Source organism: Hipposideros armiger, unplaced genomic scaffold, assembly GCF_001890085.2.
Source record: "Hipposideros armiger isolate ML-2016 unplaced genomic scaffold, ASM189008v1 scaffold_307, whole genome shotgun sequence".
NCBI classification, from domain to species: Eukaryota; Metazoa; Chordata; class Mammalia; order Chiroptera; family Hipposideridae; genus Hipposideros; species Hipposideros armiger.
Window position 1 is genome coordinate 1,740,745 of NW_017731657.1, and position 22,995 is coordinate 1,763,739.

At 34.2% G+C, this 22,995-nt stretch overlaps 1 protein-coding gene across 1 annotated transcript; it reads right to left on the reverse strand.

Annotated features, from left to right (window-relative positions):
- Positions 1 to 1,202: 1,202 nt before the first annotated feature.
- On the reverse strand, positions 1,203 to 22,995 carry LOC109391940 (epithelial chloride channel protein-like). The gene is made up of 14 exons (XM_019659915.1): positions 22,751 to 22,995; positions 20,838 to 20,978; positions 20,494 to 20,641; positions 20,041 to 20,149; positions 17,759 to 17,936; positions 13,206 to 13,433; positions 12,084 to 12,308; positions 9,273 to 9,450; positions 8,200 to 8,300; positions 7,628 to 7,852; positions 7,062 to 7,332; positions 6,329 to 6,496; positions 5,126 to 5,365; positions 1,203 to 1,740 (listed from the first exon to the last, which is right to left on the reverse strand). The coding sequence occupies exons 1-14, from the start codon at positions 22,907 to 22,909 to the stop codon at positions 1,400 to 1,402; spliced, it is 2,712 nt and encodes a 903-aa protein (XP_019515460.1). The 5' UTR covers positions 22,910 to 22,995; the 3' UTR covers positions 1,203 to 1,399.

Genomic DNA, 22,995 nt, shown 5'->3' on the forward strand with positions numbered 1-22,995 from the left:
CTAGGTTTCAAGGACTATTCTAGATGCTGAGGATTCAGCAGTTAAAAATAAGCCCTGCCCTGATGCAGTATCTTGGTGATACTCTTAGGACCTAATTATGGTCTCAGAATATAAGTAGGACTTTATTGTGATGTTCCACAATTCATATAAAAAAGCATTTTGTTTTGTTTTTTAAGGACTTTTTTGGGGAATTGGGGAAGGGGAACAGCCAAGTTGTTGTCCTTTTGTTCTTCAGTCTAGTTGTGGAGGATGTCGCTTCACTGGCCCATGTTGGTATTATGATAATTGTGCTCTTCCCTGCTGAGGCAGTCGGTTGCCGACCATTGGACAGCCAGACTGCTCACGGTGGCTCTTGCTGGCTGACGGACACTCATGGTAGCGCACGACAGCCCACGCAGCCCACTGCAGCCTATGCTGTCGCCAGCCACTCATGGGAGGCCAGCTCCAGGTCGAGCTGTTGTTCACAATCTTAGCTGTAGAAGGTGCAGCGTCACTGGCCCATCTGGGAATTGAACTGGCTGCCCTGTTTTTCAGAGCTCATGCTCTTACCAACTGAGCCACTCGGCCGGCCCAAAGCATTCTTCCTAATAGGCATTTCATGCCTAGAGTCACAACTTTGGTATATCACTTTTAGTCAATTATAAAAAATAAATTTGACCCTCTTAGTGCTTTAGAACATTTCTCATTGAAAAACTATCCTTATAGTCCTTTTTTATTATAGTTTATTTAAGCATGAAGTATTCATTTATAATCAAGAATAAAACCTATATAATTCTACCATAAAGTTATCTCTATTGTAGATGCATAAATATTTTTCAAATGGTTTTGATAAATTCTGACTTTGTTAATATACAAAGTGAATTAGTAAGAGTCTAAAAGTGTTTCTTTAAAAGCCTATAAGTACAATAAAAAAAAGAAAGAAAAGTACAACACACAAAAAGCCTACAAGTACAAATGTGCATCTTTTTTTATATTGAGTTAATAAATGAAATTTTCAAAGATAGGAAATGGTATACTCATTGTGATATGTATTTAGCAACTAATTAGTATTAATGAGCTCAAGTAATTAGGAAATTTACTTTTGTACATTCACTTTATTTTATTTTATTTTTTAATTATTAGTTTCAGGTGTACAGAACAATGTAATAATTATACATTTCACCTCTCACAAAGTGATAACTCCCCTTCCTCAATCTATTGCCCCTCTGACGTCATATATATCTATTACAATTCCATTGACCCTGTTCCCTATACTATACTCCATATCCCGTGACTATGTGTACATTCACTTTTATCTTACAAAGAGTTTTATAACAGACGAGTACAGTAGATTAAATTCTAAACAAATGTTTATCAAATAGATATAAGATTGAATTTTAGTTCTAATAGAGTTTCTAGTTTAAAATACAGATAAAATCACAGCTAATCCCAAAATTGCCAAACGGATTCCAGAAATCTTGGTACCCAGAGCAGGGACACTGGGTTCCTGTGGAAGAATTAACTTGGTTGCTTGTGCAATGTTAGAAATTTCTGAGACGAGATTGGCTTCATTGATGGCTCGAATTGCAATGTAGAATTTGGTGCCATTTTCTATTTTAGAAAGTTCTTGTTTAAATTCAAAATTTTCTATTGAGCCAGCCCCCTTAGGTATCAGACTGGAAGTATTCACTAAAGTAGCATTGTCAAAATCTTCTTGGCGATTCAGGAAATGCTTACTTATTCTTATAATGTAGCTTTTGGCTGGAAAACAAATATAGATTTCATGTATATTAAAACCACCACACTGCCTTACATTTTGGGCTGTATCAGAAATGCACCCTAGGTTTTGGTTATGGAAATCCCAGTTGTAGTTTTTGTCTAGTTATTCCATCTTCTTTATTTTAAGAACAAATATGTGAACAGTTTCTATCTAGTTACCTAATCACAAAAAATTTAATGCAAAATTATATTGTACTAAAAAACAGGATCTAGATTTCTTTTGAGAAATATAAGAGCTGAATCCGCTTTTAACTTAGAACAAGGAACACAATAATTTTGAGAACAATAAAGACATTTAGTACCTCACATCTGTATTATTTCTCATTAAGTTGAGAGAGGGAGTAATCGGAGGAGAATGTAAGGGAGAAGATAAATAGAGTGGGAGACAGGAATAAGGATAAAGAGCAAAAGGAGGCAGAGAGCCTGGAATGTGTACTAATTACAATGTGCTCAGGAAGTAGGCAGACTTTGATTCGCACCTTAATTCTACTGTGTTCTAGCTGTGTAACAAAGAAAAATTTATTTAACCTTTTTTACCTTCAATTTCCTTATCTGTAAAATAGAGATAACAGTTATTCAATTCTTTCAACAAGTATTTATTGAATGCCTATGATTCTAGTGGTGAGGATTATATATAATAATGCAGGGAAAGTGTTTAGCACAATTTCTGGGACTTAATGTTTGAAATACTAGCTATTATAACTGTTATTTTATCAATAAAGGAAAGGAAGATGCTAACATAAATGTTTCATTCAAAAATGGCCTTAGAAATCTACCAGAGCCATCAATATAAAAATATGTTCTCACATTCCAAAATGCCATAAACCATAAAACATCAGTCTTTTTTGAAGTGATGACCTTATTTTTTAAATTAATACTAAAGGTGTTATAAATATGTGGTTAATACTTCAATTTAGTGGCTTTCAAAAAATTCAAGACCTTTGCCTTAACATGCTAGTTTTTCAATAAATAGGCCTTATCAATCCACTGTACTATTCTTCATCATATACTCTGTGTTGCATTCAGGTGGATCTGTTTATCTATCTCTCTATCTGTCACTCCCTCCCTTCCTCCCCCACTTATTTTAATTCAGCTATTCTATTGTGGAATTTTGTTTTCTTGACCATGATCATATTATTCTCTCCCTGTCATGACTCCCTGGAATGCGCCTTCTTCTCCCTATCTATGCAAATTGTACTTATTTTCCAGGCCCAATTGCTTCATAAAGTCTTGTTCATGTATTTCATCCACCCTGATGACTCTCTTCCATGCACTCTTACTGCACAAATTGTTGTTTTCCAGATTGTTTTTTGGAGTTTCAATTTATTTTTCATTCGATCATATTATTCTTGAAGGCAAAGACTATGTTTTACACTACTGTTGTATCAACTAGAGTATGTGGTACTGTTTTGGGCATGTATTTTACCTTCTTAATTACTTGTTGGCCAACAATACAGTTATTAAGTTGATGCCCAAATGACAGAATTAGAGAATCATAAAATATTAGAATTACGTCTATTATTTTAGTAATTCTAGGTCATTCAGCCTAATTTGGATATTTAACAGGTATGGGTATTGGGTCACAGAGAATTTAAGTACTTCATTTGAGATTATGTAGATACTCATTTATTCTTTGAGACACTGCTTCTACCTACTTTTGCAATACCCGAGGGCAACATTTGATAGCAACTACAACCTCTTTCTATTTGTCACAGGAAAGAAGAAGATTAGATCCCTCCTATTTTAGGCATTTGTGGTTAAAACACAGTAAAGTTCTTTCTCTCCCAGTGTCCATGTATAATGAATTCTTCCTTCTTTTAGTTTCTGTAATCAGCCTGAGGGACATTTATTATGGACCCAATCTTGAACTGAAGGGTTGGTCTTGACAGAATTGAATTTAGAACTAAACATATGGTCAGTTAATTTTATTTGTGGCTTTTCCAGTGCAATTTCTTCTCCTTCTTCTTCTTCTTCTTCTTCTTCTTCTTCTTCTTCTTCTTCTTCTTCTTCTTCTTCTTCTTCTTCTTCTTCTTCTTCTCCTCCTCCTCCTCCTCCTCCTCCTCCTCCTCCTTCTTCTTCTTATTATTATTTTATTCTGTATATTTATGGGTCATAGCATAGAAAAATAATGTATTTCAGACACTGTTATGATAAGATTTTCAACATTGAAGTAGAAAAGAGTTCTTCATGGGTATTCTATGTTTCCTTTGGCTTTAGAATGATCTTTTCCTTGTATAATGATGATAAAAAGAAATATAGCTTTGAAAAATGCTATATAGGAAATGAAATTTCAAAAAGCATTTTTTCTATTGAGAGTATACAATGAGGGGTTTATTGTACCACAGAAGAAAGAATACTGAACATGTGGCTTTTCAGCACTGACAACCCCTGAGATAGTGTATAGATAGATATTGCATATCATTTTCATTTTTCCACCTTAAAAGGAGAAATAGCAAGATTGGCTTTATATCTCAAAAGAATCTACTAGTCTATCACAATAGTAGAATGTGGTAGGCACTCAATAAATACTAATGAAATTCAGTTAAATTTAAAGCAAAAATAAAATTAATTTAAACTTTCTGGAATGAAAGCAATTTATTATTAGAAAGTTTGAATGAATGAAATATTTTGGCCTTGAACTTTATTCAAACTCCATGGCCAAATCTCTCAAACTAGTTGAGTTTCTCTGCGTGTGATACTTTCTTTCTGTATGACATGAGCACTTAACTTGGCTAACTTCTCTCATTCTTCAATACTGAGGCCAAGAATAGTCTTTTCTGGGAAGCCTTTTAAGATATACCTTATGCTCTTAACTCCCAGCCAGGAATTTGTGGCCTTCAAATGTGCTGCCATGTTATTCTGTACTCACAACAGTGTATCTCCTATCATAGTCTATAAAATTATCTATTTACTTGCATACAGGGTCTTCTGCACTCCACTGAATGTTGAGAGTAGGGATTATTTCTTAGTGTTTGAAAATTCAAAAAGGCCAATGATTGAACGAAATTGTGCAAGTACAGAAATACTTAGAAAAAAGATTCCCTGGTAGGGAGAAAAGAATGCAACAGAAACCTATTAACTGCCTTTTCAAAGTAATTTCTAAGATGGTTCATATTGTGAGAGGCAGTTTGGCACAGTAGAATCTGACAAGAGTGTGTTGGACTTGTAAGTTATTAAATATAGAAATCATTTGGGTCAGTTAATCTCTTAGAACTTCAGTTTTCATATCTTAAAAATAGGTGAGTAATGGCCCTTAGTAGACTCTCCACACGTTAATTATAAATAGGAGTTTAGAAAACTCTTAGCAAATGAAAGCCAATGGGACGGATTTCTTTTAGAATATTTAATAATATAATATGATGCTTACCTTTTCCTTCATCAAGGACATTGCCAGGGGCAGTCCATGAAAGTTGAATATGATCTTCTTTAAACTTAGCCTCGAGGTCTGTAATTTTACTGGGTGGGAACACATGAGTATTATCACCAGGAGGAGGTGCTCCTGAGACAGTAAATGACCCGCCAGAGGTTAGTCGGCTAAAGTCTTCTACTTCAGCTTCTGCCATGTCATCTTTGACTTCAGGTCTGGGTGGGTTCAGTATAATTTTATCTAACAAAAAAAGTAACATTTAATATTGCCATATAATATATATATATATATATATATATATTTATTTATTTATTTAAGAGTTTATTAGGGAATTAGGGGAGAGGAACAGCATTGGGGAATCGGGGAAGGGGAACAGACAAGTTGCTGTCCTTTTCTTCTTCAGTCTAGTTGCGGAGGATGTCGCTTTACTGGCCCATGTTGGTATTATCATTGCGCTCTTCCCGGGTGAGGCAGTCACTCACTGGCCATTGGACGGCCGCTCACGGCTGCTCACGAAAGCGCAGGCCAGCTGCCAGCCAACCCCACTGCAGCCTATGCTGTTGCCAGCAACTCACAGCAGCTGAGCTCCAGGTCGAGCTGTTGTTCAACCATCTTAGCTGCAGAGGGCGCAGTGTCACTGACCTTCATGTGGGATCCGAACTGGGGCCCTGCTGCTCAGAGCTGGCGTCCCAAGCCAACTCCTAACCAATGAGCCACTGGGCTGTTGTAATCTCATCTTGCAGCTGTTAAGGGTTAATATTGATTGATAGCAGCCATATAAAAAATAAGTTTTCAATGAAAGAAAGCTTGTTTTCCTGGTGTCCTTTTAAAATTAATAAGGAGATATTATGCAATGTTAGAAATGTTTTTTTTATCCAGCTTTCTTTACTACTTGACCGTAAATTCTTTGAGGACAAGGATGGTGTCTTATGTACCTTTATCGCTGAAGCATCTAGCACAATGCTTGCCACATAGGAGGTGCTGAGTAAATTTTTTTCCAATGTAAATGAAATGAATTGAGGGGGATGTAAACAAAACATGTTGGAAGCATAGCCCAATGATAGGTCCATTGATATAAATATGGTTTTGAGACATGCAGATGACTTCATAACTGTATACTTAGGTTTTCCATTATATTTTCAATGCTTGACACATGTAATTTACCTATACAAATGACAAGTTTCTACTTTAAAGGCCACTTACCATTGTCTATGTAGCCTGGTATATACAGAGCTTTGTTTTGTTGTCTTAAACTTAGCCTAGCCGTGCTTTTTCTTGCCTGGGCGTGTACTTTTAAACTGTATCTACCATTTCCATGGTAATGTGTAAAATATCTTGAGTAGATGCCATCATTCTTGACAATATCAGCACCTTAATATTAAAATGTAATAATTAGCCAACCAACAGAGTGAAAATGACAATCCCAACTGTGAATGAATACCAGTGATAGCAACCATTTTGGTAGGTAGTATATAGCACAGTGTTTTAAGTACATGAACCTTGGAATCAGACTGCTTAGGTTCAAAGCCTGGCTTGGCCACTTGCTAACCCTTGATTTTGTAAAAGAACAATTCATGGTAAGCATTCAATTAGTATTAGCTATTATAATTTCATAAAGGAATCTTAACAAAATAAAGAAAATATAACTAAACTGGAGAAAGCATATTGAAAATACTGCACTAATAAAAATAGAGAAAAATTCCGCTCTTAAAGTCCATGGGAAAAGTAAAGTTGTTAATAAAATTTAAAGAAGATAAAGATGTGTATATCTATGCCTACTCAAGATAACTGAGTAAAAAATTTAAAAAACAATAAAATAAAATTTAATTCATTTAAAAATATGATTCATTAGCATACATGGGAAATATTGACTTCTAAGTCATGTAACTATAATACAATTTTAAGTTCAGTGGAAGTTGATGCAGATTCTTATTACCTGCACCATTGTCCCTGAGCTCCAATATTACTTGATGTCCGTCTTCGGTTTCTATAAAGGCTGTTACATTGATTCCCAGAACAGGCAAAAACCCTTGACTGACTCGTGCATAAACAATCATTGGGCTAGGGTAATGTGCTGTATTTTGACTCATGTGAGAATTTACAATTACTGGGAGTGTGGTAGGACTTCTTGCTCGAGTGGTCACAGTCACTGTCAGCATTTGAGAGTTTTCATAATTATTGTGAAGGCTGTAAGTCCAAGTACCTGTCTGAAAATAAAAAAAATATCTATTTGAGAGCTTTTATAGTATTTTCCTACTCCGTTTGGAATATAAAATTATTTAGAAATTTAAGCAGAGTAATAACAGTAATGATTTTTAACACACGATTTTATAAGCTAGTAAGTATGGGGTATGAATCCCTAATTATTCTATTTGGCTTTTTTTTTTGACAGGTGAACTGTAACTGTTTTAATATTGACAATGTATAATAGAAGATGTTATCTGCATTTTTTTTCTCAAAATTGATTGATAAAGCTTGGAGAAAATAAAAGAATATTATTACCTCTGCAATACCTGGTATTTGAAGACGGGCAGACCGAATATTTAGTTTCTCTTCTCTGAAATCTGAGGTTTTATATTTCTTTCCTTTTGGATCTTGGAGAAGAATTTCTGGCTTTTGTATTGTCCAAGTGACAACAAAGAAAGTGTCATCTCCAACTGTACTATCCACAGGCACTGTACCAATTATCCATTTCCCTCCTGTAATATTCAAGGCTTTACTTTCCAACTGTTACATGAATAAAAACATCAAACACATAAAATTAATTTATTATTATAGTTAATAAAATTTCAGACTTTGGTCAGTTCACAATAATTCTAAACTTATTTTTAAGATTTCAATTTTATTTTAATTGTTTTGAAAAATTTTGAAAATAAAAAGCATTTATAATTATATCAAGAGAAAAGGTGGCTATAAGCTTCCCAGGAAAGCAAATTCAGTAAGGATGTTTTTCTTATGCATACCTGATATATTTTCAGGCAAAAGAGTTATGTATTAGAGGAAGAAGTTACTATAAAGATTATAGAAATTTATTATAAATGTGAAAAGGCAAGACATTTTTCTGAGATACTGACCTGAATAGCCTGCTGAGTGATGTTGCCACTTCTAGATGAAACTCTACTGAAAGCATCAATAAGGCCATTTATGTCTTTATGGGCAAAAAAACGATGTCCTCCTAAAATGGAATTTTATTTACTTTTATAATACTCATTTTAAATGGAAAAATCATATTTTTATTGGGATCTTATTAATATACTTTAAAATATATTTTAAAATGAAAATTTAAACTTACAAAACATGAATTTCCCAGAACCTTTGTTACTTTTAGTATATCAGTGTCCCAGACATATCCTATAATACCTAAAACCTTACTCACAATAAGTTAGAATGAAGAAAGTTTAGTGAACTGGCCAAATATTATTGTTTTTTTTTAAATCAGTCATTAGATGCAAGTGCCTGCCTCATTAATAAAGCTGATCTAATCACTAACATTGTAAAAATGAAATTTCAGACAATGTTTTGAACCAGCTGCTTCTTTCTAGTTGTGGCTAAGATATGCCAAAAACAAATAGAGGATGACAGTTTAGAATAAAGTAATAATTAAGTGCAGAAAATAAATAATATAAGAATTAATGAAGAGAGAGGCTACTTAGGTATAAGGAATTGGAAAACAATGGGTTGCAGAGGGCAAGAGTTAGTAATAAGGACTGTAACTACAGCCATGGGCAAGTTGTTTGTACTCTCTAGGTTTCCATTTCTTCCTTTGTGAAATAAGGCTGTCTGAATCTCTGCTGTAGGACTGAGCAGGACAGATACCGAGGCAGAACTTTGGAATCACAATTGAAAAAGGATTAGGAACCATTTGGAAAGAAGTTTCAAATTGGTGGTGTTGGTAGAAAGTGGTGAGGAATGGAGACAGCAAATTTTGACTAATGTTAAAAGAAGCTAGTATAGGTACAAATGGAGACGGGTTGGGGTGGGGTGGAGAGGAAAGATATTAATTTGAAGACCAAGAACAAGGAAAGGACAAAGATTAATTTGTAGGATAGAAAATTTTTGATTAGTTTTGTAGTTTAAGGGAAAGAGCCTCTGGAATGGGAGAAACTGGAAATATACTTTCTAGTCAAACTATATTCCAAAGGTTTACCTGTCATGTTTGAAAGGGCCTCCAGTTCTTTGGCAGCAGAAGGTCCCAGAGCAATAGTGTGGATGATCGCCCCACTTCGTTTCACCTCAGCAAAGCATGAACTGATTTTATCATCTTCCCCATCTGTTAGTAATACAATTTCAGAGCCAGAAGTGCTCTGGCCACTTTGGGTAATCACCTGATAGTGAAAAACCAGATTATTAATTATAGAACACCATACCTAAATAAATTTAAACCAAGAATAAACCTGTTCTCTAGTCTTAGAGGGGTCTTGAGGCCTCTGCATCAGAATAGGCAAAAGGAAACTTTTTGCGTTGCCATTTCAGGCTGAGTTGCCATGGAATTGAATGTAATGTACAGTGGTCTTGTAGGCTTTCAAAGATAGGGTGTTAACAGTTCTAATCTTTCAAATATACTCTCGCTACCCAAGGGAGGAAGAATAAACCACTTATTAATAGAACAATGCCGAGCACATAGTAAGTACTCAGTTAATCTTAGCTGTTATTATTATCCCAGGAGATACTTGGGGTGGAGGTATATGACTGAGGCAGTTTTAGAAGGCTTCAGACTACACGGCATCAATAAAATCATGACTAAAGGCAGGTGTGCAAGGTTAAGTGATGTGGCATGTGCCTTTTACACATTTTAGTTGATCATTGAAGAATCTCATGATTTCCTGGAAAAAAAACATTGATCTACCATGAAGGAGGAAGTTCATAAATTTATGAAGTATTACATTTTAGGGTTGTTTTTTTCTGACTTTTATCAAGGGTATTGGCTAAGACCTTTAGTAAGACAAATTGAGAGTAAATCCCAGCTCTGCCATTTGCTGAATAGAAAAGCTAGTGTTAAGTTAGTCTCTCTTTCTTACATAATAGAGTTCTATAAATAGCTTAGTGTAGTGGTTAAATGTTTGGACTTTGGAGTAAGAAAGACCAGGTTTTAAATCCTAGATTTGCCAATTACTGACTCTATGATCTTGAGAAATACATTTAATACCTTGAACCTCAGTTTCCTTCTGTGGAAAATGGGCATAGTAGTACCTGACTGAAAAAGTAATGGTAAGGATAAAATAAGATCATACATGTAAAATATCTAACAGACAATAAGGTACTATATGCTCAATGAATTTTAGCTATTACTCTTATGATTATGTAAGCAAAATGCTTATATGTTGATATGGTTTCATTATGTAAAAAGAGGTTTTTATAGCTTTGTGATTTGACGGAATCTATTCAGCAATAGACTCTGTGGTCAAAATACAAGATATATATCAAAATATGTGAAGAAAAACATGTGTGAATCAATATGTACAAATATTATGACACATTCCCAATATACAGTACTGTCATATTTTAGAAGTGAATAGACATGTATACATAATAAGAATTATGATTATAATAATAGCAATCCTTTCTTGAGCACTTACTAATTTTACCTAATTCTCACAACTAAATGAGGTAGGTACTGTTATTTCCCACATTTCCTTGGTTGAGGAAACTGAGACTTTCTGAGTTGAGTAACTTACCCAAGGTTATTTAGCTTATAAATAATTAATCCAGAATCTCAGGTTTGTCTCAATCCAGAGCCTGCATACCGTCTTTTTTTTTTTTTTTTAAGATTTTTATTGGGGAATTGGGGGATGGGAACAGCGCTGGGGAATTGGGGGAAGGGGAACAGACAAGTTGCTGTCCTTTTGTTCTCAGTCTAGTTGTGGAGGACGTTGCTTCACTGGCCCAAGTTGGCACCATCACTGCGCTCTTCCCGGCCGAGGCAGATCAGTCGCTGGCTTCTGGATGGCCGCTCACAGTGGCTTGAGGGCCGCTCACGCTGGCTGCAGGCTACACACAGTAGCCCATGGCAACCCACTGCCACAGGGGCTGCAGCCTATGCCATCACCAGTGACTCACGACTCACGGCAGCCCAGCTCCAGGTTGAGCTGTTGTTCAGCATCTTAGCTGTAGAGAGCAGTGTCACTGTCCCTCATATGTGGGATCCGAACCGGGGCCCTCTGGCGTCCCAAGCCAGTTCTTAACCATCATGCCACTCGGCCGGCCCAGGCTCATACCTTCTTAAACCAATATGATTTACAAAAAATAGACACCATGAAGAAAGATAAGAGGTGTTATTAATTAGTGGTCTGGTTAAGAGTAACAATCTCTACAGTTTAGTTGGGGCAATGAAAGGACCAGTGAAGGAAAGCAGTTTTCTATTTTTGTGACTTAAATATTGACAATAAATAAGATTAAATATAGGCTAACTTTAGATTTAGAAGAAATTCAAATGAGTGCCAGCGGCAGTTTCATTTAGTGCTCAGAATTTTCTCCCAATTTTTGATTTCACAATTTTTATTTCATTACACTTCCTATGTGTCTTGGGTTTGGTCCTATATTGCTTGAGGAACTGCCTCTATTTTTGTGATTGTTAAACGTTAACGTAACTTGATGAACTGAGGTTTTCTTTATCCATAATACAGAAATATTACCAATTTTCTTTTTCCACCATCCCCTCAATAGCATTATTTTTTGCTCATAAAAATTCAGACTGTGGGAGTGATAAAGAAAGAGAGAACTCCTTAATAAAATCAAGATGATTGCTATGTACACACTGGATTTTTCTTCCCTTAACCACTCCCCATGCAACACAGAGAGGCTCCAGCTCTAAACAAACAACACAGTAGCAGAGTCTTTAAAAAAAAATTATTTAAATGAAGGACCTATAAGCTCATGACCCCTGTTCAAAGATGGCTGGACAAAATTAAAAGCAATGGTAAATGGCAAATGATATTTAGAAAAGCATTTTTTATTTTACCTGGAATCCTGCTTTGAGTCCACTGCATATTGATGTTCCACCACCAGCTACTTGAGGCAGATTTGCAGTGATATTTTGGTAAGTATTCTCATCAGTTAATTCTATAAGATTATTTTGGATTGTAGCCGAACTTTCAAATGTGACCATCCCAACTAATGATCCCTTTTCAATAATTTGAATCAAGTATACTTCTGCTGCTTGATTCATCCGTAAGAGACGAAATTCCTGTAAGAAAAAGGTGTCTGAACAATTCCTGAGTCTCCTCAGATCTTGACAGATTGGTGAAAGACAAAATAGCTTATGGGCCAGAGAGCATGATAACAAATGATATAGTAGTTTAGAATTTAACCCCTTTATTTTATTAAAAAGAAGTAATATTAAAGAAAAATTTAAAACGTTAAAGAAGTTTAAAAAATTAAAAAATCAATTAAAAAAAGTAATATTAAAGAAAAATTTTAAAAAATCACGTTCTTGGAAAGGCCTTAAAAATCTATACCTTTTTATTTAACAATTTTATATTCAGGCATTTCTGCTAAGGAAATATTTTTAAAATGCATACAAAAATTTTCATGGCAATACAGTTTTTAATAATAAGTTGAAAATCTCCAAAATGTCCATTAACAAGAGGTTATTTGACTAAATAATGGTAAGTGCATATGATATAACCATTAAAAATTGTGGCATGGAATCATTTTTTCCAGGGGGAGTGTTTAAGGTATAGTAAGTAAAAAAAAATCATATTATAAAACATCATATAAAATATAATCACATTTTGAAAAAAATTAACTAATACATAAACAGAAAAAAGGCTGGAATGACATATACTCAATGGTGGAATTGTGGATTTTCATTCTTTCTTTAGTTATATTATTTCTAGTTTGTTAGAACTAAAAATTAAAAAAAAACCACATTATCCATAATGCAAGAACCTTAATATAACAATTATTTTTTATTTTAATATATTATGTTTTAGTAGTTGTCCATGTAAAATGACTGTACTAAACTTTATTAGAATAATAAATATATATTTTAGTTAGCTTAGTAGATCTAAATCTAAGATTCGATTATATTTCTATTAGCTTAAGGACTTAATTTAAGAGAGCTAACAAATCAATGTCTTACTGAATTCATGCTTCCAGATTTATCAAGTACCAAACAGACTACTCGCTGTTTGGCCTTGAGCAATGAAAATGTAGGAAGAGGTGGTAGATTTCTTCCTGTCATGGGAGATGCATTCTGAAAATCATCAGAGGCCATGATTACATCCCACGTACTTCTGCGATTGCACATTTTGTTTTGTAGGTTTGGAGCTTCTGTATTGTGTGTTTTTGCTGTGCAAAATTCAGTCACCTGGAAAAAAATCAATTAGAAGACGATATTATCGTGACTGGCGAGGCATTACCTTCCTTTCCAACTATGCAGCTGGCTGCCATATACATATTCCACAGATTTTAAATCCTGATAATTAAAAATTATTTCATTCTGACATCCATTTTGCATACTTGAGTAGAGAGGAAGCAAGGTAAAACCATCGATATGCATGGGAAAGTGTTTTAGTGATTCTTTTAGGCATAGGTAGATGCTATCAGTGTGGGGTGGTGGTGGCTGGCCCAACTGCTTAAGCTAACTTCTTACTTTCCCTTCTAGACTCTTGGGAGACTCAAGAGTTGAATTAAGTTTAATGGAAAAATGGACAGAGTTTGAATTAATTTCTAGCTGTCCCCTAAAAGTGGGATAAAAAAATGGCCTTCTTTAATTGCCTAAGTATTTTCTGTCTTTATAGTTGATAGAAAAACTTGAGAACAAATATTCTACTAACCAGGATTGTTATTGGCTCTGATGAACTCTGACATAAATAAAATAATACTCCTGAAAAAGTAATGAAAATGTAAGGAAAAAAACCGAGGAAATGTGATTGCTCCTCTTTCAGTTGCAAATGGTGAGTTTTATTCAGTAATTTTGTCAAATGACATTTCATTACTATAGAATCTGTGAAACTCCTAGACATTCTGAAAACTTAGTAACTTGGAAAAATGCTCCCATAAACTAGTGCAGCATTCAGAAAGGAATTCATCTTGCAGTGAACTTCAACTTATAAGTAATACTTTTCTAAGTGTCATTTCATTTTTTGAAATGTTTTCACAATACAAAGTCTAGATGTAAGCTCAGATTTAGAACTAAATTACTAAATTTGAACCCCTTTTATTTAAGTTTTAAGAGTTTGTTTTCCTTCTAATATGGTTCTGGATTACATTTCTCAGAGGGAAAAAAATACAGCTTTCAATCAAAGCAGTGATTCATAATCAAGTCTTTCTGATATGAAATGCCTATCAAGTCTGATCCCTCTTTCCTTTGCCACTGCCACTGCCTTTATACAGGGCCTTCAGGTCTCTTCTTGCCCCCTGCTGTGGCCCTCTGATTGGTCTCCCTTCCCCTCCAATTATCTCACCCCATTTTGTCCTTCACAATTAGTAGGATTATCTTCCTGAAAGAAATAAAATGATTGCATTCCTAATCTGAAGCTGATAAGATAAAATCTGAACCCCTTAGCTTTGCAGGTCCCAGTTTCTTGTTTCAATCTCATTTCTTGCTTCTTGCACACCATGTATCCTTTGCTTGTATGACACTGAACTTTTTCTTGCCCTTAAGAGTATGCTAGAAACTTTCATAAGGGTCACTGCTAAGCCAAATGAAAAAAGCGCAGGAAATTTTGTGCAAATTAGAAAAAGGTGCCCCTTTCTCATGTGTTTGTTTGTTTACTGCTATCTACCTGAAAATTGTTGTAATAAATATTGCAGTCTTTAGTGACCATGAAGGAAATAATTTGGGCAGTGCTCAACTTGTATAGTTGTAATGCATCATGGCATTGCTGTTTATTTCAATTCTGTGCTTTTGAAAACTTGTTTCTTTGCCTAGAATATCCTTCCCCTTCCTGCTTTGGCAAATTCGTACTCATTTTTTTCAAATCCCAGTTCAAAACTCATCTCTTTAGAAACCATTTTCTGACCTCCAATTATAGATGTTTGCTGTACTCTCATAGCATTTGGTTTATATCTCTTCCTATTTTGTATTCATATATATTTTTCTTTTTTTTTTTTTTTAAAGATTGTTATTGGGGAATTGGGGGAAGGGGGACAGACAAGTTGCTGTCGTTTTGTTCTCAGTCTAGTTGTGGAGGACGTTGCTTCACTGGCCCAAGTTGGCACCATCATTGCGCTCTTCCCGGGCGAGGCAGATCAGTCACCGGCTTCTGGAGGCTGNTGCTGGCCGCTCACGCTGGCTGCTGGCCGCTCACGCTGGCTGCTGGCCACACACGGTAGCCCATGGCAACCCACTGCAGCAGGGGCTGCAGCCTACGCTGTTGCCGGAGACTCACGGCAGCCCAGCCCCAGGTTGAGCTGTTGTTCAGCATCTTAGCTGTAGAGGGCAGTGTCACTGGTCCTCATATGTGGGATCCGAACCGGGGCCCTCTGGCATCCCAAGCCAGCTCTTAATCAACGTGCCACTCGGACAGCCCTCATATATATTTTTCTTGTACCTCTACCTCTGTCACTAAACTGAGTTCTTGAAGAACAGTTATATTTAATTATTTCTGTATTTCCAGCTCCTAACACAGTGCTGGACATGAAGTGGGAATAATGAAGTTTAAGGGAAGGTAATCATGGAATTAAACATTCAATATCTCAGATCATGGCTCTCCTAGGTCTGATCTTATGCCCTGGGTATAGATGATATACAATATATTTAGTCTATGTTATAATAATTAGAAGCTAGTGTTATTCTGGACAAGCTATATGGTTAAAGTACAGTATTTATCTCTGAGCCATATCTTACATAATTAGTTGCCTTCTGTATTTCAGCTACATGATATTCTGCATTATTATTTATCTCCTGGGTAAGCAGCACAAGTTATCTCCTAATAGTGAAATGGTTTGTGGATTTATAGTTTGGTACAGACAGTACATATTCCAATTATGCTCTTGTGTCATGTGACATATATACATACTAGGGGTGCCAAAAAAATGTATACAAGTGGAACTTTGGTCAACGTTGATCAAGCACCGTAATCAGAAGTGTCTGGATGCTGATGGTCACCACTTCGACTACCTCTTGTAATTGCAGAAGTCAAACGTGACTTGAATTCATCTTTTGTTATCAGTATATATTGAGTATTACAATTTTAATACAGTTTTTCTTTCTTAAAATGGGTATACATTTATTTGGCGCCATATATATACATATATACATGTATATATGTATATATGTGTATATATGTATATATGTGTGTGTGTGTATATATATCTATATATATATATATATATAGATATATATATATATTTGGATGCTAAATTCTTTGGCTAGCCTTTGCTGATCCAGATTCATCAGGTTAAAGTGAGCTTTCTTGACTCATGTTTCAAATATTTCAGGAGAGAACTTTATTAGGCTGGAAAACAATTTCTACATTAATATCTAATTGGGTTCATGTAAGAGTTTTAGAAGAAAATATGAAGTTTCTGTTTTTGCTCAAGTCCTTCATCATTAATGCCCTAGGCTTCAAAACAATTTTAAATTTTATTGGAAACAATAGGCCTTTAAAATATCCTCCTATTGAAGTGTCTGTTGCTAGTGATTTGGTATATGAAAATTTGCTTCTTTCAATAGGTTAGTCTTACTATCAAGAGGTAGTATACTTTACTTTGATTTTTTTTCTATGATTTTCACCTATTTCATATTTTAAAATATTTTTTTACATATTTAGAAACTTTTATGAGGTAATTATAATGTTTGCATTAATTAAGATTGGACTTATCCAGGGAAAGAGGCAATTGACTATTATCCAAATATTGTATAAATTTTAAAAATTAAAAATTTAAAGTTTATTTTCTACTCACCTTGTGCTAAGCACTGTGATCATACTTTACTTTTTTTTGGCTTATAAATCTAACAACAATGACACTGTGAAATGAGTATTATAATTCCATTTAAAATATGAGACAACTAAATCTCAGATTTAGCAGTTTGCTCAGAGTGACACGGGATGAAAATGACAGACTGGGTTTGGTATCAAATCTATCTGATTCCAAGGCTTATCTACTGAGTTTTATACACTTAAACGAGATATTTCAGTCCTAACATTAGCTTTGGAACTTGAATTATTGTGTTATTTTTTATTTGGTCAGATGGGTGTTTGTGAACTTTCTTCCTTAAGTCTGTTCTATAGGGACAGAACCATATATGTTTTCACAATGTCATTTGCAATAGTTTGGTATACTTTAGTGTGAAGATAATGGTACTTTCTAAAGCTACAGCATGAATTACTTTGGAAAAGTGGTATGACTGTTAGAAGAGAGAATTAAAATTAAGGTTGTAGTTCTAGACACAGATCTACAGAAGTTAGTTAAATAAGGAAAGGGATGTTATATGAAATTATGTGACACCAATGAGAAGGGTGGGTACAGTTCTACCTCTGAAGAAAGAAACAGTTTAATAATATAAAGGACAGCATATTTCCAGACATACCCTGACACATGTTGGAGAAAATGGCTGTTAGTTAATGAATAATTTCCCACATTTCTATTGGTATACATAATTTCATAGCAGAAAACCCAGTTTCCCAAATCATTTTTTTCCCCAGCAAGTTTCTTTGTGAGTGTAGAAAAAAAGAAGGTACTTACAGAATCAAGACTTTGCATAAACATTATGGACTCCCTTGCAGTCTGGGATTTTTCTGGGATGAATGTACATTTTGCTTTATACAGCCCTGTCTGTGAGTCACGTCTGCATGGCTTTGTTATACAACTGCCTCCCTGGCATTGGAAAACCATATTCTTCCCAGTAATACGAGTTGAACATCTATGACAAAAGAATTAGATTACATTTATATAATGAAGACCAGACAAATCATGAATAAAGACTAACATCCTAAAATCTTTCCCTCAGTGATAATTGCCATTGATCATGTACCAAAACAAACATTTTGATAGAAGTAGGCTCAATGTCCTAGCCCTTTTAAGCATCGATTTCAACAAGAACAATGATGTCAATTCATATTCATTAATATTTATTGCTCACTAGTGTGATTAATAAATCTATTATCCTTGCTGTGTGGGGCTAAAGATGATAACTCCTAACTCAGAAGGCTGTTGTGAAGATTAAATTAGTTAAGAGACACAGAGGAGTTGGTTCTTAGCTGGGGAAGGGGGCGGGAGTGTCAACATTATGCTTAAAAACCTCTTAAATTTCTGTGTATGGTATACATATACAAACATATATACATTGTGTGTGTGTATGTGTGTATATATATATATGTGTGTGTGTGTGTGTGTGTGTATATATATATATATATATATATATATATATATATATATATATATATATATATATATACCATACATACAAAACCATATGTGGTTTTGTATTTACAGCATTTTGCAATTTACATTTGAAAACCACTGAGCTAGAGTGAAGTAAGAAATGGAAATAAACCCTACATGGAAATGTTTGTGCATTCAGATCATTCGGTCTTTATAAGTAAGACAGATGTCAAGTACCTGGCAAGGAATAGAGGGTGGAGTATGGGTAAAAGATGCTGAAGAGTTCTGGTTTATCTGTAGGATTTAATCCCATTCTGTGTTAATATTAAATTTCATAACATTAATCCACTTTAATAAATTTATTTATATTGCAAGGATTAAAGGGGATGGTGAGTCATATTTTCCAAAAGGGTTAGCTCTAGTAGAAGCCTGAAAGTTAAACTTACACTGCTTCAAACAAAGTGCCTGACATATAGTAGGAGCTCATCAAATGTTATTTTAGCTACTTTTTTATATCTCTTTTTATGACTGATAAGAAAACTCATTCGTTTTTTCATTGAGTTATTAAAAATTTGTTGTTTGATACATTCTTTGTTTAGCTTTACTTAGTATGTGCCAGGCCCTAGGCTAGGGGATTTAAAAAAAAAAATCAGTACTGAAGTATCTTAAAATCTCTTGGAGAAAAGAAAGTACATAGAGAATTATTATCCAGTGTGAGAGAAGCCCGTGCATATTGCATTATGCACACTTTCAAGGATACCTAACCCCAAATGAAGGGAGAGGAAAGACACTTAGGGGAGAAACATTTAAACTGAGTCTTTGAAGGAGGAACAATATTGTTTGGATAAGGGAGGTAGTGCTGGGAGGAGTTGCATGGGATGACGTGAGAGCAATGAGTATCCCGGATTGAGAGCCCAGTCTAGGAGACTTGAGGCAGCTCAGTAGAGATAAAGCAAGCAACATAAAGGAGATGGGGAGAGACATTTTTTTCTATCACACCTCTTTCCTCTAATGTTTTTTTATTCCAAAGGCTTATTTTCTCTTACACTGATTTCTGTTGTTCTTTAATACTCTTTAAATACTCCATGTGCTTGATATTTTAACTTTTAATGTCATCTATTCACAAATAGGACCTGTTTTAATCAACCCAGAATTATATTTCTTAAAAAAAATCCATTTCCTTACATATCCTTATGAAAAGTACTTTTTTTTGTTTAATTTCAAGGCTAAATGAAAAGTAAAATATATTTAACATGAAGCTCTAGTAGTTTAATTGATTTTGATGAAACAGATTTCATCTTAAAAATTATGAATCCAATGGAATAAAAGATTGGGTAGGAACTTGAACACCAATTCTTAGATATCTTAAGGTTTAGGTTATAGCTTTTTCCTTTTTCTTCTGACGATAACATATTTTAGTACAATCCCCATGAATACTGAAATGATTCCCAATTCCTGATTGATCTTGATTTCAAGATGGAATTCTCAGAAGTAGTTGAACACATACATAGTGGGATAGGTTGGATATTCCAATTAACTGTATGAGCATTCAACCACTGAGATAGCCTTTGTTTGCCTAGTATAGAAAATTACAAAGTTATAGGTGAAAAAAATTTTAAATAGATTTTTCAGCACAATGATACCTTGTTGCTTCAACAGTGTTCTTGCTGGAAATATAGAATGGCCGATCCTCATTATATTCATCGAATACTCCCCATCGGAGATGGGCCCACTCATGGACAAATACTCTGCCTGTGAGAAAATATCGCCACTTACAAATTTATATTTACAGTATTTTAATTTAGTTTTATTTTTTAAGTCTCCCTGCTGAATATTCCCAACCTAATTGTGTTAAGGAGCTCTAGAAACTGACACCATTCACTAAGCCAAAAAAATTGAAATTGATTAGCATAAAAAATGACTAGTTTTATTATTAAACACACCTGGGAAAGAAATAACTAGTATGTTTCCAAACAAAGGTATTAATTAATACCTATTTTCCTCTTTCAAAAATCTTTTAAAAAATACCATTAATCACAGTGTTATATTTGTTTCCAGTGGAAATAAAAATAGGAGCATAAAATAGATATCCTTACCTCGGGACCCATAAATAGGCAAATTATTAGACAACAAGAAGTTTGGAGTAAAATGTATATATTGTCCTTTTTCTCCACATTGTCCATACTGAAGTGTATAGGGATCATCTCCATATTTTAGGTAAGGATTAGCAACTATAACATCTGCCTAAAGCAGAACAAACAAACCAAAACAGATCTCAGGAGCAATATTAGTAAGGAAATTTTCATCTAAATTAAGGCAAGTAATATTACTAATTTAATTACCAAGGTAGTGATTAGTAATTACTAAAGTATTATGAGTATTACGTTTTATAAAGCACAGGAAGAAAGAAGCAGTTTAAGAGCTAGATAAAATACCCTACCTGGTCATATGATTCTTGTTTTGGCATTAAGTACTCAGATTTTGACTTCCAGGTCATTGGAATTAAAATGTTTACAGTCCTGAAATAAACCCTTCGTTTGGTGGCATGAAACAGGTAAACAGAAGCTTCAGTTACCATTTCCTGAGAAAATTTAAAATAAGTGTGGTAACAATTTCACAATTAAATGAGCATATAAACAAGAACTAGCAAATCTAAGCTCCCTGTACCCAAATGTTTTGGCAAAGACTAAATAAACTGACTAAAAAAAAAAAATAAAAGACTAAAAAAAAAACTGAAAAATAGGTTAAAGTTTACCATCTCTCCAGTGTGTAAACTCCTCATTTTCATGTGCTCAAAAATCAGCTCTATTTTTTATCCTAACCTGCATTCATCCTTATGGGTTAGAGGGGAGTGAGGGTGCTGGGCAAGGTATAAAGGTGGGAATGGAATCAATGGAATTGTAATAGATAAGCATGATATCGGGGGTGGGAGGGCAGTAGATGGGGGAGGTGGGTTATTTGTGAGGGTGAAAAGGATAAGTATTGCATTGTTCTGTACACCTGAAACTAACAATAAAAAAATTAAAAACAAAACAAAACAAAACATGGAAGGACCTGGAAGGTATTATGCTAAGTGAAATAGGTCAAATAAGACAAATGACAATATGGTCTCACGTATAGGTGGAATCTAAAGAAAACATATGAACAAACAAAACAGAAACAGACTCATAGAGAACAAACTGATAGTTGCTGGATGGGAGGAGGTTGGGCAGATGGGTGGAAAAGGTGAAGGAATTAAGAGGTACAAATTGGCAGTTACAAAAGAGTCATGTTGTAAAGCAAAAGGAATATAGTCAATAATACTGCAATAACTATGTATAGTGCCAGGTGGATACTAGACTACTCGGGGGAATTCACTTCATAAATTATGTAAATGTCAACCCACTATGCTATACACCTGAAACTAATATAAAATAATACTGAACATCAATTGTAATTGGAAATAAATTTTTTTAAATGGGGAAAAAAAAGGTATAAAGGTGATTAAGACTGGGAGCCTGTGGCAAGTTGATTATTTAATCATCTAGAGGTGCTTATAATTGGGTTGGGAGTTTAAAGTTTTGTAGATTTTATGCTTGTTGATTAAAAAAGCATTTTGCTAGATTTGAGTTGTCTTTTCATATGGAATATATTCATGAAAGGCAATGTTTTATCAAGCAATAATGAAAATAAAAATATATATATCTCATTGGCTTCAAGTCCCAGTTTTGCCATTTATTGTATGACTTTACAAATCACTTAATTTCTCTCATTTATACAACAAGGGTAATCTCTGTTCTTGACCATCTCATAGGGGTATTGGGAGGATCAAAGAAGGTAATATATATTAAAGTTCTATACATGAAGTTTTTTTTATTCTAACCCAAATAAAATTAGAGTAAATCAGCTGAAAAAATACATATATTCTTTAAGATCAAATACAAAAGAGTTTTGAATATTTCAGAGTTGAACAACTGAAAAAATGTATAAGATAATGAACCTCTAGAGCTTCAGTATTGGTTAGATATTTAAACATTATAAAATTAACTTTATAAGGATAAAATTTGACAATAATTCTCCAGTAGCTCTAAGGTCTTTCTGTTAGCTTAACAAATTGAAAAAATATTAGTAGTTTGGCCTTTTAATAATTCATTAGGGGAATGACTAGTACTATTAATATATCATAAATCATACTTAAACTAAGCAGATATTAATCTTGACAATTTAGGTGCATATTATATAAATGATGAATATTGTCAAAGCAATTTTGGAAAGTTATAACTCTGTGTGAGTATGTGTAATGTGCCTAGGCAACATGAATTGAAAATACTTATTGAAATAAAAATAAGGTGATAGCAAAATTTTCTTTCTTACCTTTATGTTTTGAATGAGTTTTTCATCCTCTGTTACATTGGGGTTAATTGCAATGACAATGCCATCATATCCATTGTTATTCAAATTTACCATTGAGCTTTTCATTCCAGGCAAGAGATGTAAAGCTAGGAACAGAATAACTTTCAGACCAAGCAGCATTTTTCCACATTACAATAAACCTTTTGGAAATGTAAGGAGAGTATTTATGCATCTGCTTAATGTGGGAATTTGAATTTAGACCAAAA